The sequence below is a fragment of the Cyprinus carpio genome, chromosome A8 (assembly GCF_018340385.1).
Source record: "Cyprinus carpio isolate SPL01 chromosome A8, ASM1834038v1, whole genome shotgun sequence".
Lineage (NCBI taxonomy): Eukaryota > Metazoa > Chordata > Actinopteri > Cypriniformes > Cyprinidae > Cyprinus > Cyprinus carpio.
In genome coordinates this window covers 4903120-4921780 of record NC_056579.1, presented here as the reverse complement: position 1 = coordinate 4921780, position 18661 = coordinate 4903120, and the positions used below count along the sequence as shown (strand labels likewise).

Sequence of the window (18661 nt, the reverse complement as noted above, 5' to 3'; positions counted from 1 at the left end):
GATGTTCTTTGTCAAAAACAATATTTAAACAATGCAAACATAAGATATAAGCCCAATTTTGGTTCTTTTTTTCCTGAAGATGATGATGATTCTAAAATAATAAGTAAAACTGATGGCTACACAAGTACTAATATTACATGTTATTACATGAGCACTGTTACCCGGCCAAATCTCTCATTGAACACACAATGAAAATACACCATTTCAGTTCTTTTATTCTATTCCCTAGCACAAAAAGTTCTTGAACTTCTGGAAGCCCCTGAATCTATAGGCTGGTAAAAGTGTCATAATTCCATATTTCTGACTGATGGCTGATTGATGTGTGAGCAGCTGATCATTTTGTGGTGAATGTTCACTCTGTCAAGTCTTTCAGTCTCTCTGTAGCAAACCTGTGTTTAGACTCATATTGCCCCATCATCAGATGTCATAATTTCTTCACCTCCAGCACACGCGTCTGTCATCTAGGTTTAGTGTTACTGTAAGGCATTCAAACTGTGAGTAAACTGTGCTGGAAATGGCCTAATGGTTCCTCTGGTGTCAACACAGAGAAAAAGAGATCATATGCTGTAAAAAGGAAAAAGATCCATCTTTACAGGACCATTATGTTTTTTTTTTACCTACATACTGTCACACATAATTTGAACGCTTATGTAAATAGGGACAGAATGATTCTCTTTAATACACATTAATATTTATACCTAAGTAAAGTTGTTTGTGCATTGCATGTGACAATGCAATAGTCTTTGCAAAATGCATGAGAACTCTGACCATTATGTGTTAACATGCATTAAAATAAGGAAATCGTTCTCTAGTGTTACAAGAAAGAACTACTGAGATCTGACTTGTAAAGGAAGTTCACCCAAATAATGAAATGTCACTCTTTTCCATGCAATTTCAATGAATAGGAAGCTTTTAAGTTCCAAAAAGGACTCAAAAGCAACATAAAGGTACCATAATATATAAAAGTAGTTGTGCATTAAATCTTTTGATGTTGTTCATTATATCATTATTCACTGTGAGCTGTTACTAAAATTGTGAGTTATGAATCAGTGAGTTGGACTTGAGAACTGTATCAGTCTGATTCTTAAACAAATCATTGAGATTTTGTAAAATGGAGCATTTGCATAAGGATTCTTTTTTTGTTTTCCATTAAAATTGAAGAATAAGGGTTTAAAATAAAATGATTGCATGCAAATAATGATACAATGTCAGTTTTGGGTGCACTTAAGTCAGAGAGCCTGTGCAAAATATAATTTGATTTTGTAAGTGTACAAATGTGGATGTTGCATGCATTGAAATATGCAGAAAACAAATTATAGATCTTTATAAGCAAATAAAACAATAGGTTTTGATGTCATTAAATTGTTTATTTTGTTCTCAGACATGCGTGGAAAGCACACACGACCATATATATTTTCTATTTTTATTTTCTATGTATCAAATGTTGCTGTAGGGCTTTATTGAATGATGTTTGAAAACAGAAACACTTAAAGATTCAGAAAATTACTTTTTTTCACACCACGGTGTCCCACTGTTGTTATTTCTTGTAGGAACTATTGTGGCAAAGCTTTCTTACCAACAGCACTCCATTTTAATCTTTCCATCAACACTCAGTTTTAATTACAATTGATTGCTTTGCTCTTTCTGTTATTGATTGTACCATTTAACATCAATACTTCTTCAAATATGACATCTTCACAGACACAGCCAGTGTTGTAGTGTTGCATTATGAACTCAGCAGAATATATGGACATCCTAAAACACTGATGTAAAAAATAGTAAATAGAAAGACATAAACTGACATTTCTTTAACGTGATGTGAGCAAAACACAGCATTCATGTTACTCATGTAACATAATAAGACTTTTCGGATAGAGTTTCCCATGCATATTGTCAGTCAAACACAAAATAACCGCCTCAGAACACACAAAATAATACTTACATCCATTAAACCTTCTGCAGATTCCTCTATTTACAATGTTAAACTGTACATTATTCTTTAACATGTTGCATTCTGGATGCTGTATTGATATTTAGTTCTGAAATCTTCTTGTCCTTTCTTACAGGTTTCTTTATAAAAGCACCAACATGTCTTTGGCCAAAGAGATCAATAATGAACATCAGATAAACAAATACATAAATAAAATAGAAGAGCTAATTAATAACACCTAGTTACAATAATTTAAATAAATATTAGATACATAAGATGCACAAAGCTATCAAATACTCAACTGGCTCAAAATAGTGTCTAATTCATTCTTAAATAAAATTGTGTATTTTGAGCTGACAAAGCAGTGACTTTGCTGTACGGTTAAAGGTGAGGAGAGTTTTTCTTCATTGTCAATCAGGATCTTAAATTTTATTAAATTAAAAATTTTCTTACTTGGTTAGTGCAAGTCCAAAAGTGCACCGCTGTAAATGTCTCATGCTAAAACCTTAATGCAATAACCACACAATACTCTTTCTGAGGTAAAAATGGGACAAAGAGATTTTTCCAAATCGCATTGTGTTATCCGCAAAGATCCTCTGGATGAGAAAAGCTTTTGGACACATTCTATCTATGATGCACTTTCAAGTGTTTGACAGAGATGCTCAATAAAGTATTTTCTGTTCGCAGTGTTAGCAGTTCGTCCTTCACAGTCAGTAACATCGGCTTTATTAACGTCTTCACCTGGCATCACAAAATACAACACAGCAAAACTCTCCCTTTGACTCTGTTCCTCAGTGATTTGAGATTCACACAGATGTTCCAAGGGTCACCTGTAAGTACAAAGACAGATCTGTGAATATGAGAAACTCAGCAACACTCAGCAAAAAAGTAGTTTGCTAGGTTATGCTTTAAAGTGTTGCTACAAAGACTGTACATCAAAGTAGAGACAAACTGTCTGCAAAAAAAAAAAAAACATAAAATAGCCCCAAACCAACCAGCAAAGATTGCCTGGTTAGCATGATTCTGTTAACCTCTGCTGGAAAATACTGCAACTAGAAAGAGAGATAGATAGATAGATAGATAGATAGATAGATAGATAGATAGATAGATAGATAGATAGATAGATAGATAGATAGATAGATAGATAGATAGATAGATAGATAGATAGATAGATAGATAGATAGATAGATAGATAGATAGATAGATAGATAGATAGATAGATTTCATTTCTCTGGTCTAAATCAAACAGCACGTTTGTGGCACGAGTCTGAGCACAAAAGCTGTTTATCTCTCTTAACAACTTCCTCTTGTAAGCAACACCCATGAATGACAGATCGGGAGAGAAAGCAGGATGTGGCATCATTTAGTGTGTCTTCTCTGAACAGAGCCGTGCTGTTTTTTTTTATTTTTATCATGCTGTTGAATACTCCTTCAACAAAAAACACACACAAATGTTTCTTGTGGTGGCAGTGGGTGTTTTTCCTTTATTACTCAAGCCCTTTAGGGTTTTGGTCAAATTTCCTGTGAATGCAGTATTTTCTATTGAAGGCAAATACAGTCTTCTCACAGTTACATCAATAGACGCCAGTTATGATAGGCATTTTTGATAACAGTAAGGGAATACTATCAAAATTGTGCTTCAGGCAGAGGAAATATGACGTTCGTATGATGTACATATGTGTGAATCACTATTCTTTGCAACTTTTTGTAGTAGGATAACTATGTAGTAGGATAGTAGGATATGGCAAAGACTAAAGCAAAGGAAAAAAATAAAAATAAAATATATATATATACATATATATATATATATATATATATATATATATATTTTAATGATATGCCTTTTAAAATCATTTTTTGCGCTGAGTCAATGGAGGTGCCGGCGCGATCACTTGCATTTTTTTCCTGATAACAGCGAAAAGAACTTAAAAAGCTCCGGCATTTTTGATCGTACATATAAGTGTAATACATAATTTGAGTCTGTGAAGGGTCTACTTTTATTTGTGTAAACTCACAATATCAACAAAAGATTGTGCTTTTGTAAAATAAAGAAAATATACAGGGTGCACTTTCAGCAGTCTCAGTCTCCGCAAACTTCTTTCTGAAATGTGTCACTAAAATGAACCAAAACTCAGAGAATACTTTACACACAGACATTAGAAATATATCTATGGAAAGCTTGAAGTGTCTGCTTTTAAATAGAGTAAGTCTTAATGTTTTCTGATGAAGTAATCCATATGAAACCAACGCAAGGTCCAGACTTTCCCGTCTGAGCTAATTATCTGTAATGTCATGATGCCCACACGTAGCGTGTGCTATTCATACAGTAATCATCCACGTGAGACGCACAAGCCTTTAAAGGCCCACATCACTTTCGTAAACAAAGAAGCAAGATTAATTTTTAGCATTATTAAGGTTTTTCTGTCTTTAATGGTCATACAGTTAAACACAGTTAAGCCAGCAAACACATATACCCTACATTCAGCAAGCAACGTTGTATATAAAACACTGTATAGGCACATTTAAAGGGGTCATATGATATTGCTAAAAAGAACATTATTTTGTGTATTTGGTATAATGAAATGTGTTTATGTGGTTTAAGGTTCAAAAAACACATTATTTTCCACATATTGTACATTCTCCTCTATGCCCCGCCTTTATGAAACGCGTCGTTTTTTACAATGCTCATCGGTCTGAAAAGCGAGGTGTGCTCTGATTGGCCAGATATCCAGTGCATTGTGATTGGTCAAATGGCTCAAGCGTGTGACGGAAATGTTACACCCCTTGCCATACTGTGATGCATGCCCCGGTCAAAACAATGGCGCGACAAAACAAAAACAATAAAACCCAATACAAACGAGGCATTGGTGCATCCAGTGGGGACATAATTACTGATTATAATGACTTATACTGTCTTTTTACGTGTTGCGTTGCATCGCGCCGCGTAAACATAAAACCGTGTCTGCATTTGTGAACTCAGAAATCTTCTTTATGCAACAAGAGCTTGTAACACTCCAAAGAGAAAGGAAAACTTGAAATTGCATCATATGACCCCTTAAAAGATACATTTGTCATTGTTAGGCAGGTTTATACTAAGGAATGATAAGTTTTAAGTCAAGTTGCTGTTTTCATACCTTTATAATATTTTTCAGTCAATATTAAATTACAGAAAGAAGTACAATTTTCACTTTGTAGAATTTTTTTTTATTTTTAGGTTTGATATGTTTTCAAAGTAACTTAAAAGTAAAGTAATTAGTAATCTGATAAGTTTTTACATGCAGTGATCAGTAATGTAATCAAATTCCAATTTTCAAGTAGTAATCAGTAATTTGTAATCAATTACTTTTTTGAGTAACTTGCCCAAAACTGATTGTTAATATATTGTACCTACCTACTGAAGTACTGAAATCTGTTTAGTACCTTATATAATACACTAATAACCACCAAAAGGCAGGTGGTGATGAGAAAGTCACATGATAAACCAAAGCTCATCACATGCAGCTTTTCCATTAGCTGAGAAGAAAAATACTGATATATATCGGAGGTCATTCACACAAATACTAAACACCATCATGGTAACACATGACACTATTTAACAACATTGGATGTAACATACAACCCTAATGAACACAACTGATAAGAAAAAACAAAGAAGAATGTTATTTTAACAAAAAACGTGAAATGTTATGCAGGGAATTCTGATAATGTCAATTTAAAGTAAATTTTTGTCAATTTTTTTTCACTGTAAATTATACATTCTTTTTCCCTTCCAAAAACTCTATTTTACCGTAAAATTTAATTAAATGTCCAATAGAGTTTTTCACCGTATATAGAGGGGGAACTTGTTTTTGAGTCTTTTCCCATTAAAATAACATCCATTTAACAACTGGTAACAGTTTATGAAAACTACTTTAACTTAATCACAAAAACAATAGAAGACACAAGAGACTGTACATGTCTATACAATGACTGCAGATGCCTTTTTGTCCAGAGTGATTTACCCTGTACTGACATCAGAAACTGTCTGTCTGCATGTAATGTAGCCGGGGGTAAATCTCCGTATTTAAGGGCGCAGGAGCGATAGGGCAAGTGTGAGAGCATGGTAACTCTTCTCTTCAGGGATCAGCGCGACTAACAGCACACAGATCACTGCTTATTACTGTCAATCGACTGTCAAGCTGATGATTTGTGCTAGCGTTTGTTTCTGAAATGACTGAACGCACAGTTCAGCACAATAAATCTAAGCAGCTTTAAAAATGCAAATCTTATCTAATATTAACCCTCTGTGGAGCTACATGTGTATAATCTAATGGGATTACAATAGAATCTTACGCACTAGCCTTTAAGGCCCACATCACTTTTTCGTAAACAAAGAAGCAAGATTAATTTTTAGCATTATTAAGGTTTTTCTGTCTTTAATGGTCATACAGTTAAACACAGTTAAGCCAGCAAACACATATACCCTACATTCAGCAAGCAACGTTGTATATAAAACACTGTATAGGCACATTTAAAGGGGTCATATGATATTGCTAAAAAGAACATTATTTTGTGTATTTTTTGTATAAATGAATGTTTTTATGTGGTTTAAGGTTCAAAAACACATTATTTTTTCCACATATTGTACATTCTCCTCTATGCCCCGCCTTTATTGAAACGCGTCGTTTTTTAACAATGCTCATTCGGTCGGAAAGCGAGGTGTGCTCTGATTGGCCAGATATCCAGTGCATTGTGATTGGTCAAATGGCTCAAGCGTGTGACGGAAATGTTACACCCCTTGCCATACTGTGTGATGCATGCCCCGGTCAAAACAATGGCGCGACAAAAACAAAAACATAAAAACCCAATACAAACGAGGCATTGGTGCATCCAGTGGGGACATAATTACTGATTATAATGACTTATACTGTCTTTTTACCGTGTTGCGTTGCATCGCGCCGCGTAAACATAAAACCGTGTCTGCATTTGTGAACTCAGAAATCTTCTTTATGCAACAAGAGCTTGTAACACTCCAAAGAGAAAGGAAAACTTGAAATTGCATCATATGACCCCTTAAAAGATACATTTGTCATTGTTAGGCAGGTTTATACTAAGAATGATAAGTTTTAAGTCAAGTTGCTGTTTTCATACCTTTATAATATTTTTCAGTCAATATTAAATTACAGAAAGAAGTACAATTTTCACTTTGTAGTGTTTTTTTTTTTAGGTTTGATATGTTTTCAAAGTAACTTAAAAGTAAAGTAATTAGTAATCTGATAAGTTTTTACATGCAGTGATCAGTAATGTAATCAAATTCCAATTTTCAAGTAGTAATCAGTAATTTGTAATCAATTACTTTTTTGAGTAACTTGCCCAAAACTGATTGTTAATATACTGTACCTACCTACTGAAGTACTGAAATCTGTTTAGTACCTTTTATAATACACTAATAACCACCAAAAGCAGGTGGTGATGAGAAAGTCACATGATAAACCAAAGCTCATCACATGCAGCTTTTCCATTAGCTGAGAAGAAAAATACTGATATATATCGGAGGTCATTCACACAAATACTAAACACCATCATGGTAAACACATGACACTATTTAACAACATTGGATGTAACATACAACCTAATGAACACAACTGATAAGAAAAAACAAAGAAGAATGTTATTTTAACAAAAAACGTGAAATGTTATGCAGGGAATTCTGATAATGTCAATTTAAAGTAATTTTTGTCAATTTTTTTTCACTGTAAATTATACATTCTTTTTCCCTTCCAAAAACTCTATTTTACCGTAAAATTTAATTAAATGTCCAATAGAGTTTTTCACCGTATATAGAGGGGGAACTTGCTTACCAATTAATATTCATAGTTTGTTGAGTCTTTTTTCCCATTAAAATAACATCCATTTTAACAACTGGTAACAGTTTATGAAAACTACTTTAACTTAAAATCACAAAAACAATAGAAGACCACAAGAGACTGTACATGTCTATACAATGACTGCAGATGCCTTTTTGTCCAGAGTGATTTACCCTGTACTGACATCAGAAACTGTCTGTCTGCATGTAATGTAGCCGGGGGTAAAATCTCGGTATTTAAGGGCGCAGGAGCGATACAACAATTATAACATCATAACAACTCTTCTCTTCAGGGATCAGCGCGACTAACAGCACACAGATCACTGCTTATTACTGTCAATCTGCTAGCGTTTGTTTCATTAAATCAAACGAAAATATCCAAAAATAAATCAAAAATTCAGATATGCATCACATGAATAAATAACATTTAAAAATATATTAAAATAGAACACTTCTATTTTAAATTGTAATAATATTTCACAATATAACAAATTTTATTGTATTTTTGATCAAATAAATGCTGCATTGGTGAGCATTAGAGACAAAAATGTATATGCATGTGTGTGTATATATCTATATATCTTATGCATATTACTATATATAGATTTATATATCTATATATATATATATATTTAAGCTAAGCTTATATATATATATATAGATATAATATAATATATATATATATTTATATATACTATATATATATCTAATATAGACATATAAATAACTGACCCATAATGTTGAACGATATATCCACTAATTAAATAAAAGCATAAATATAAAAAGAAAGAAAGGTCACCAGGGCTTGTTGTCACATGGCAAAATTACATAAGCTCTTAGTACCTACAAGGGGAAGAGGAAAATAGAATTCAAAATATATAACAGAATCATTTAGCATTTGTTTTATTAATAAATGTATTCATACAGTCCATAAAATAATCATATTCACTGCACTTCTATCCACATGCTTTTCATAATTCATTTTCTGCTGCCAGTTTCTTCGCTTGTGCACCCAAATATTGTTCCAGCGCAGAGGAATATCCATATCAACAAGCATCATTTCAAGAATTTTGTGCAGGCTTAGTGATTTTTTGCTTCCAAAAGCTCAGTAATATGGAAGTAATGAGATGTGCTGCTTCAAACTGCATGTGTTGAGGAAGCAATGTGTGCTGCATAGATAGAGAACAAGTGGAAAATAAACCCAAAAGCTTTCACACTTCACTGCCATTTAAAGAGGGAGATAGAGGGACAGATGTTATATATCAAAATGTGAGGGGGCAGTCAATACAACTCACGTAAAGGGATTCAGGGCACCTTAAATATTGAATTTAATGCATTGAGTTCCCTAACAATCCCATCTTGGAAGCTTTGAGGACAGTTTATTTCAATTAAATATATTACGGAGCAGTATTTCTCAGTTGATCTCCAGCTATAAGTCATTTGAGGGCAGAAAAGTTCACAAGAGCAAGTTACTGCAAAAAGAAAACTTCTATCGTGTTGTGGGTAGTTGCCAGTGCATTGCTATTAGAGGTGGGAATCTTAAGGCACTTAACGATTCGATCCGATTCCGATTCTGGGAGGAACATTAGGGTAATCTAAGGCACTATTCACGTATTCGATCCGTTCCGATTCTGGGAGAACCGACTCCGCGATTCCCAAAACGATTCTTAATTAATTATTCCTGTGTGACTTTCGCTCATAGCAACGCGTTTTGCAGAACACAAGCTGCAAGCTTCCAGCGCTCATATGTAATGTTAGTGGGCCGTAATAGTGACATAATACGATTCTGTTGTAATTGATGTCCATGGCATCGCATGTTATTGCCACTCTGTCCGTATTACTTAGGGATTCTAAGATGTGATCTTTACACTCACTGTAGAGTGCGGGGACAGCCGTCTCACTAAAATAACGACGCGAGGGCAGTGTATCGTGGCTCAAGTTTCCTGTAACAGGAAGCGAAATCCTGTGGTTTTTTCCACAACGAAGTACGGGCGCAGATCTTTGGCAATAAAATCCGCCACTGATCGGTTCATTCGTTTTTTGCCTTTTCAGAGGGCAAATTCGGTGGAAGCTTTGCTACTTGATCCAGGGTCCTTTGAATGTAACCGGGGCTAGTGTTCGTGATTGGAAGAGAATGCGTTTCTCCAGCTCTGAGTGGAACCCTCGTAATATGTTTCTTCATGTTAGTCGTGTTGCCGAAATATTTGAATTTGGCGCTTTGAGACTTTGCCACACGTATGGCTTTTATCAACGACACCTTCGGTGTCTTCATAAATAATCCAAAATGTTTTGCCACACATCCGATTTTAAATGAGATGGTGCAGGTCGTAGTTTGTCCATTTTATTTAAACGAAGCTAATTCACCAGCATATGACGTCGTGCCATCACGTCTTTTTTGTTTGGTCACGTGAGTCTTGACAGCGCTCGCATTTGAATTGAACACAGAATCGATTCAGAATTTTTGAGAATCGATTCTGGATCGTTAGATAACGAATCGCGATGCATCGATGCATCGAGCTTATACCCCACCAATAATAGATACCATCAGTTTATTAGTTGTTATGCTAAATGGCTTCTAGTTACAACATTATAATATTGTAGTCTTGTAGACCTGAGTCAGGTTAGATGCCATATTCAGTTTAACACGGATGAAAATGAGGTTGTGAAGGATAGATTTTACAGTGGCATGCACTGTATAAATGTCCTAGATTGCATCATTTTCACAACATGCAACTTTCAAAACTGTTTTATGGAGTTTTTGACTACTGAAAGTTGTGTTCGAAGAAAGTAATTCTTCAGCTGAACAATTAGTACCATATGTTGTTAAACAACAGTACAATCTGGTGAATGCACTGTACTTCTATTCCTCACGGCCTCATTTTATTCCTGTCACATTCCTGTTATTCAATATGGCACTACCCTGACTAAAGTGTAGGGTTTTTTTTTAACCCATTTTTTTGTCTGAAAATCTGATCCCTTAAATTAAAAACCCAAAGGGGTTCTCCTATGCAGAGTTATTTGCAGGGTTATATCATTAACTAAATCCATTAAGACATTTTCGTTAATGAAAAAATATATATAAAAAACTAATAAAAATAAATAAATAAATAAAATATTAGATGAAAAACAAACTTATTTCAGGTAAGGTTCAAATATTTTTAGTTTAACTTGAATTATTAAAATCAACAATTAGAAATAAAATAAATAAAAGCTAAAACTCAAGTAAAACTTAAACTGATATAAAAATTTATTTATTAATTTTTTTAAATCTGATTGCTTAAAGTAATAAAAAAAAAAAAAAGGTTCTTCCATGCAGGGTTATTATCATTAACTAAAACTAATGTTATTAAAACATTTTTGTTAATAAAAAAAAGAAGCTGAAATAAAACATAAATATTAGATATTTATGAATTTATTATTGAAGTTATATGACGTTATGTTATTTCATTTAGTTGCTAAGGAAACCTTTATAATTTGTGTTTAGTTTAAGTTTAACCACTAAAAATAACTAAATGGAAATAAAATAAATAAAAACTAAAACTGAAAAATAGATCGTATTTTATAATAGAAAAAATAGATCGTAGATACTAGATAGAATTTTTTTTAATATATATTATATTTTAAAAATAACAACTTAAAAATTATAAAAAATAAAAAAGAATAAATAAATGAAATCTGAAAGCATAACATGTTAGATATCTAAAATGTATATAAGCTAATAATTCAAAATAGTAACTTAAAACTATAATAGTACATAAATAACACTGCTCCTGTGGCATCAATTGTAAAACCTTTCTGGTTCTGATTGGAGTTTTTATTTTTAAAAGTGTGATTTTGACGGGTTGATTTATTTGTAGCATTCTTCCAGACTTTAATGGTGTCTCAGGAGATTCAGAACAGACTCCTTGCACTTTTTCAGGGGTCTGAGAGTGGCTGTTACCTGCTACTGCGTCCTGTCTGGCTCGATCTTGGTCTCTCCGTTCTGCTTGTCATTGATGGATTTCTGCGAGAGGCGTGAGGACATGGTGGCGGCTTGGACAACAGCCTTAAAGCTGCGCTTGCGCTTCTGCACGTTCTGCTCCGGGTGCAAGATGATGACGTAGACTTTCGGAATGTAGAGCATCCCCAGAGACACAGAGGCACTCAGACTCATGGACACGGTCAGCGTCGTCGTCTGGATGAACAGCTACATCAAACGCAGGAAATAAAAGTTCAAGAGTTATAGCTCAAAAGATCATCAGAATCATCTCAGATCTTCGCAGGATACGTTAGAGTGAAAATGTGATGCTAGACCCCATAATAAAATAAAGATATCATGACAAATAAGATTGCTTTAATAGCTCTTTAATAGTATTTTTTCATAATTATAATATTTAATTGATAAGTAATAATTAAAATGGTAACACTTTACAATACATTAGTCAAACATGAACTAACAATGAAAAATGCATTAATTAACGTTAAGTAATGGACCTTATTGTACAGTGTTACTATTAAAATTTAATTCTAAAAAAAATTAATTAATAATTATTATTTAATAAACTTAATTCTTACAATCATTAATCATAATTATTATACATTACCATTTAAAAGTTTGATGTCTTTGGGTCTCTTACGCTCACCAAGTCTTGTGAAATAATATTTTGAAATATTATTATGATTTAAAATAACTGTTTTCTCTTTGAATATATTTTAAAATCAAATTTATTCCTGTGACGCAAAGCTGAATTTTCAGTAATTAACCATTACTAATATCCAGTGTCACATGATCCACATGATTTTTCTAATTTCTTATTATCAATATTAAAAACAGCTGAGCTGCTTAATATTTTTGTGGAAATCATGGTACATTTTCAAGATTTTTTGTTTGAATAGAACATTCAAAAGAATAGCATTCATTTGAAACAGAAATCTTATAACATTAAAAATGGCTTTACTGTCACTTTCAATCAATTTAATGCATCCATGCTGAACAAAAGTATGAATTCCTCTCAGAAATATATCTTACTAACCCCGATCTTTTGAAAAGTAGTGCATTAATACTATCCACGTTAAATTTATAGCTCTTACTTTGTGTCAACTATCATTTGTTTTTCTTAAAATGAACAGAAGAAAATCAAAGGTGATGCTTTAATGAAACACCTCTTAAAGCCTCCCGTGCAACCTTTTAGCAATAAAATCTTCCTTTGCACTGGCCATGGCAACACATCAAAATAAACATTCACAGTGTTCATCATATGTGGCTGCCAAGGCAAATAAAAGAGCACCTGCCCACCCAAGAGGACTCACCAGGAAACAGCACACACAGTATTAACCTGGTTCGTTTAATCTATGTAGCAATAACTAATGCTCTAATTCCTAATTCCCGCTGATGAGGCTTCTGGCTTTATTAAGATGGGTAGACGTTGTCTACCAGGCTCCAAAACACTCCTGTTATCAACCTCCTCCCACAGTCAAACCCCCAGAACCTCACCGGTGGGCGGAAGAGTCTTTGTCTCTATGTCATGGTGTGTCTTTGGACGATAAAGGGGAGAAATGAAATGTTTTTTTCTCATCTCATCCCTTTCAATGTCTGCCATATCAAAGGGCTCTTCAAAAAAAGAAACTGTGAACAATACAACTTGGACTTGTTATCGTGAACCTGGCAGGTTGTTGCTTACTTCAATGCCTTCATATTGAAATGACTTCGATTCACATAATTTTCTACTTAAGGACTTAAACAGTGACTAAGCTCCGCTCTTTTGTTGATGGATTGGAGCAGAACTGTGAGAACACATTGTGGTGGAAATACAAGTTGTTTCACAGAGAGATGGTGTTGCATTGCTACAGTATATATTGTGTTTTGAAGATGGAGAAGGCAACATGTGAAACGTTAATGTGTAGTATTGCTCTCTGTCCCATTGTGAATGTATGAAAAAAGCATCGATAGCTTAAAATTTCACATTGTCAGAGAATACGGCTTTCTATATTTTAAAGATTCTATATTTTTAAGAGCATGATCCTCTCCTAAAACACCACTGGAATCACTTCTGAGGAGGCTTTTTACTAGCATGTGAAGAATTAGGTCAAGTTCAACCTCAAGACATCCTAAAGATCTCATTAGCACTTCTGCATTTTCAAACTTGGTGTATTATGTTTGGTTACACATCAAACCTGGCAAGACATGTTAGCATGCAAAGTCTGATTATGTGCAAATTGTGAGAAAGAACATTAGAATTCAACTTAAATATCAGTACGTTCATCACAAAAGCTATTATTATTAAAGCTATTATTATGATTTCAGAATATGTGGAATATATTGCATGAGTCCACTTTATAGTGCATTTTTGTCACTTTATACACTACCGTTCCAAAGTTTGGGGGTTGCAATTAAATATTTTAATATATTTTAAAATGTAATTTATTCCTGTGATGACAAAACTGAATTTTCAGCAACATCTCGTTTTATTATCAATGTTGAAACAGTTGTGCTGCTTAATATTTTTTTTTAAACTGCAATGTTTTTTTTTTTGTTTTTTTTCAGGATTCTTGGATAAACAGAAGTTCAAAAGAACAGCATTTATCTGAAATAGAAATCTTTTGTAACATTAAATGTTTTTGTTAGCATTGAATGTACTGTCACTTTTCAATGTAATGCATCCTTGCTGAATCCAATGAATAATTTCTTTCAAACAAAACGACATGATGGCAAGTTAATGCTTTGCATTTTTGGTGAACTACTCGTTTCATTAGTAATGAATCCCATTATAATAAAAATCTCACCTTCTCAGTGGACTGTGCTGTGCCAAAGAAAATAGGCACGAATGCCAGCCAGACGATGCAGGTAGTGTACATGGTGAAGCCGATGGGTTTAGCTTCGTTGAAGGTCTCAGGCACACCTCGGCTCTTGACTGCATACACAGTGCATGTGACCATCAGCACGATACTGTAGCTCAGGCAACAGATGAGCGATAAATCAGACATGTCACACTTCAGGATGCCTTGCGCCAAATCTGGATTGGGCGGCCGCTGCTCCTCGTAGTCCACAATGGTGTGTGGCGGCATCACACCAAACCAGATGAAAACTCCTACAACCTGCGGAGAGACGGGAGGAAGTAAAAGCTGATCATTAATGGCGAGAATGAGTCAGTCAGAAGGGCAGACTCATTTGTCAAGTGATGCTGTTAGATTGATGTCAGCAGACAAGACTTTGTACAAAATGACTGGTTAAAATAGGCCTGCTATCAGCCTGATTGCCCTTAATGATGGGTTTTAAAGTGCTTTTTTAAAGACCAAAAGAAACTAGACGTTCCTTTCCTCACTTTGTAATGACGTGAACAGATTTCTGAAATGAAAAAAGGGGATGCATTAAATTGAAAAAAAAAAAAACAGTTTAAGTAATACATTAAAATGTTATAAAAGATTTCTATTACAAATAAATGCTGTTCTTTTCAATTGTTCTAAAGATTCCTGAAAAAATATGATATTAAAAATGATTTCTGAAGGATCATGTGATACTGAAGACTGGAGTAATGATGCTGAAAAATCAGCTTTGCATATCATGAATAAATTACATTTTAAAATATGTCCAAATAGAAAACATTTATTTTAAATTGTAACGATATTTCACAATATTTCACATATTTCACAATATTCAGTTTTTACTGTATTTGATCAAATAAATGCAGTCTTGGTCAGCATAAAAAACATTTTTTAAAAACATTTTAAAAAATCTTACCAACCCCAAACTTTTGAATGGTAGTGTAAATACTGTAGGTAGCCGTCCTTAGAAATGTCCTCATTTTTTATTTGGTGTTCAAAATGTAAAAGAGTTACTTTTATGCTACATATCACACATTATTATTAAAAACAAAACATTATTTCTTCACATACAGTGTGTATTTTCATTTGGTAAACATGTTCCTAGGTCAACAACATCCGTGTTATTTATAGATGTGTCCTACTATGTCACAAACTGTGCTCAGATTTGTCAATGTCTGTAATTAAATGTTATTATGAACTCCCATCAAATTCAGACAGAGAGCTTCAGACAGGAAAATAGTCTTAATTTCCTTAATTTACTTCTGTCTAGTGAGTTATTTACTCCTTTATCTAAAACTAAAAAACTAAAAAAAATTTATTGAAATGACAAACTCTATGTAAAGAAATAATATTTTTAAAACTATAATGTGTAATATCTAGCATACAAGTTACTGTTTTATATTTTGAACACAAGGACATTTGAAATGGGACGTCTGCTCATCGTAAATCATAATGGAAGTGCGGAGAATCACCGGATGAGAGCAGCTGTTTAGAAACGTGATTTAGAGAGCATCCTTTGCAGCTGCTCTCAATGGGAACATTCCGACTAGGAAGTGACTCATCACGATCGAAGGTGCTCATCAAGTAACGCGCAAAACTTTTGGAGAAACTTCTACGGCTGGGAGAAGAACAGAACAGCAGTCGGGCGGCCGGTGTGTTGCCGGGGAGACAGATGTTGCTGTCAAAATCACTTAACGGAGTTCCGTTCTCCACTCAGCATCAGTGACACATCTGCGCTGGAGGAGGTGCTGAGAAATGTCCTGCTGTCAGTCATGCTCCTGCTAACGTCCTGTTAAACTGGTCTCCCCCGCGCCTCTGCCGGTGAGTCATGCACATAATTCTGGGGCTAAACGCAAACTACAAAAGCTTCTAAAATATTCTTTTGTAAAAGTTCAAATCAGCAGTTTTTAATCGCCGGGGAGGTGTTTATCAGCAGACACGATGTGTATCGACAGCGGTGGGGCTTTCTTGTCACCTGTAAATAATTTTTTCGCCTTTATTGATGTTGAATCTGTTGCTTTTGCACATTAGCGTGTTTGGCACGTTTGCTGGCACAAGCAGAATGAAGCCCAGGCACTCAACATGATGAGGTCTGCAGGCAGCTTATCAGCTTCAGCAGTGTGTACAAACACAGGAGAATCTGCTTGGCTGGGAAACTGCTATTGACAAAACCTCAAAATTCATCCATAGGGTCATGTTGAGAATAGAACAACAGGACAGGGGCTTTAGTTTCTATAACCAGTGGCTCTGTGGCACTCATGAACCTGTGTTTGGCTGGAGGGAGACAGACACGTTCGTGTATGTTCCATGTAAGATCAGGACTTGCTAAGGTGCCTGTCTACAGAATTCAATGTGATGTGCAGCAGAATTTTCTGCAGAATGTTTTATTCAATAATTCAATGGTTTGGATTTGCTTTTCTCATTGAAGCTGCCACAGCTGTTTTTAATAAATGCACGAAGCTAAACGTTAAAGGTGATGTGTGTCATTTTTTATATTAAATACTTTTCTTAAGCAAACCTAATATGCAGAGACTTTTTAAATAACTAATTAATTGATTAATTTCCTGGAAATAAATATGTACACTAACATACAAAGGACTGGGGTCAGTAAGATCAATAAGTTTCATATATATATATTTTTTTAATTCATTTGTAATAATTTTAATGTATTACTTTTAACAGTTGTGACATAGAAATTAAGAAGAAATATTTTAGTTTTAAACTTCAAGGTCACTAATCAAATTTAAGTGATTTTAACTAATAAGATGGCCATTTTGGTCAACCTAGTTAGAGCTTTTTTTGAAGGAAATTAATAGTTTAAGCAAGGGTGCATTAAAGTAATCAAAGGAGACAGTAAAATAATTTATAATGTTACAATAGGTTCCTATTTTAAATAAATTCTGTTTTTTTTTTTTTTTTTTACTTTTTCTTCATCAAAGAATCTTGAAAAAAATGTATCAGTTTCCACAAAACTATTAAGAAGCACTATTGATTATAGTAAGAAATGTTTCTTGAGCAGCAAATCAGTATGTTAGAATGATTTCTGAAGATCATGTGACACTGAAGACTGGAGTAATGATGCTGAAAATTCAGCTTTGATATCACAGAAATAAATTAAAATACATTCAAATAGAAAACAGTTAAATTGCATTAATATGTCATAAGATTTCTGTTTTTACTGTATTTTTGATCAAGTAAATGAAGGCTTGGTAAGCACACAAGACTTCTTTCAAAAGCATAAAAAACTTATTGACCCCAAAGTTGTGAATGACAGTGTAAATATTGTAGTGATATAAAAAAAAAATTCTACTTTCCAACCAGCCCAACACAATAACCAGCTCCATAAGATCTGGAACGTATAGGATATGGGTTGCACCCTGCAGGAAGCAATAAAATAATTATCACTTCAAGCTTTCATTTAACACACTCACCTGTACTGAAATCAGTATGAAGGTTATCATAAGTTGCGATGTGGGGCTGATGAATTTTGGCGGTGTGACAGACTTCTTGCCCTGCTCGAAGATGCGATATATCCGGTTGGTCTTTGTAAGCATGGCAGAGTATGTAATGCACATTCCCAGCCCCAGCAGCAGCCTGCGGAAGGCACACACCACCGTCCCCGGCTCAGCGATCATCAGGAAGGTGATGAGGTAGATGAGGAAGATTCCCGTCAGGAGCACGTAACTGAGCTCACGGCCCGCAGCCCTCACGATAGGGGTGTCATTGAAGCGGATGAAGGTGATGATGACGAACAGGGTGGCCAGGATGCCAAGAATGGCCAGGAACAGAGGGATCATGGCCCAGGGTGAATGCCACTCCAGCTTGATGATGGGAGTTGGGCGGCAGGCCGTGCGGTTGGGGGTCGGCCGCATGTCGAAAGGGCACATCTCGCAGTTGAACTCATCAGCTTGGAACTGATAGCCATCACAGAGCTCACAGTGCCAGCAGCATGGGACACCCTTCACCATCTTCTTCCTCTCACCCGAGCGGCACGGAAAACTGCAGACCGAGTCCGGCATCTGACGGGATCCACCGGTCCACTGCATCTCTTCCACCTGATGAAACACAGAAAACATTTACAAACA

General features: G+C 34.7%; 1 protein-coding gene across 1 annotated transcript in view; it reads right to left on the bottom strand.

The window, feature by feature from the left end:
• Nucleotides 1-1354: 1354 nt before the first annotated feature.
• LOC109070607 (metabotropic glutamate receptor 6-like) overlaps nt 1355-18661 on the bottom strand; it is a 52669-nt gene continuing 35362 nt past the window's right edge. Inside the window, exons 9-12 of the mRNA XM_042761736.1 lie at nt 18008-18631; nt 14538-14849; nt 11716-11961; nt 1355-2760 (exon numbers count right to left, since the gene is read on the bottom strand). Coding sequence (XP_042617670.1) covers nt 11719-11961; nt 14538-14849; nt 18008-18631 — 1179 coding nt within the window. The 3' untranslated portion in view covers nt 1355-2760; nt 11716-11718. The remainder of the gene's footprint in view (nt 2761-11715; nt 11962-14537; nt 14850-18007; nt 18632-18661) is intronic.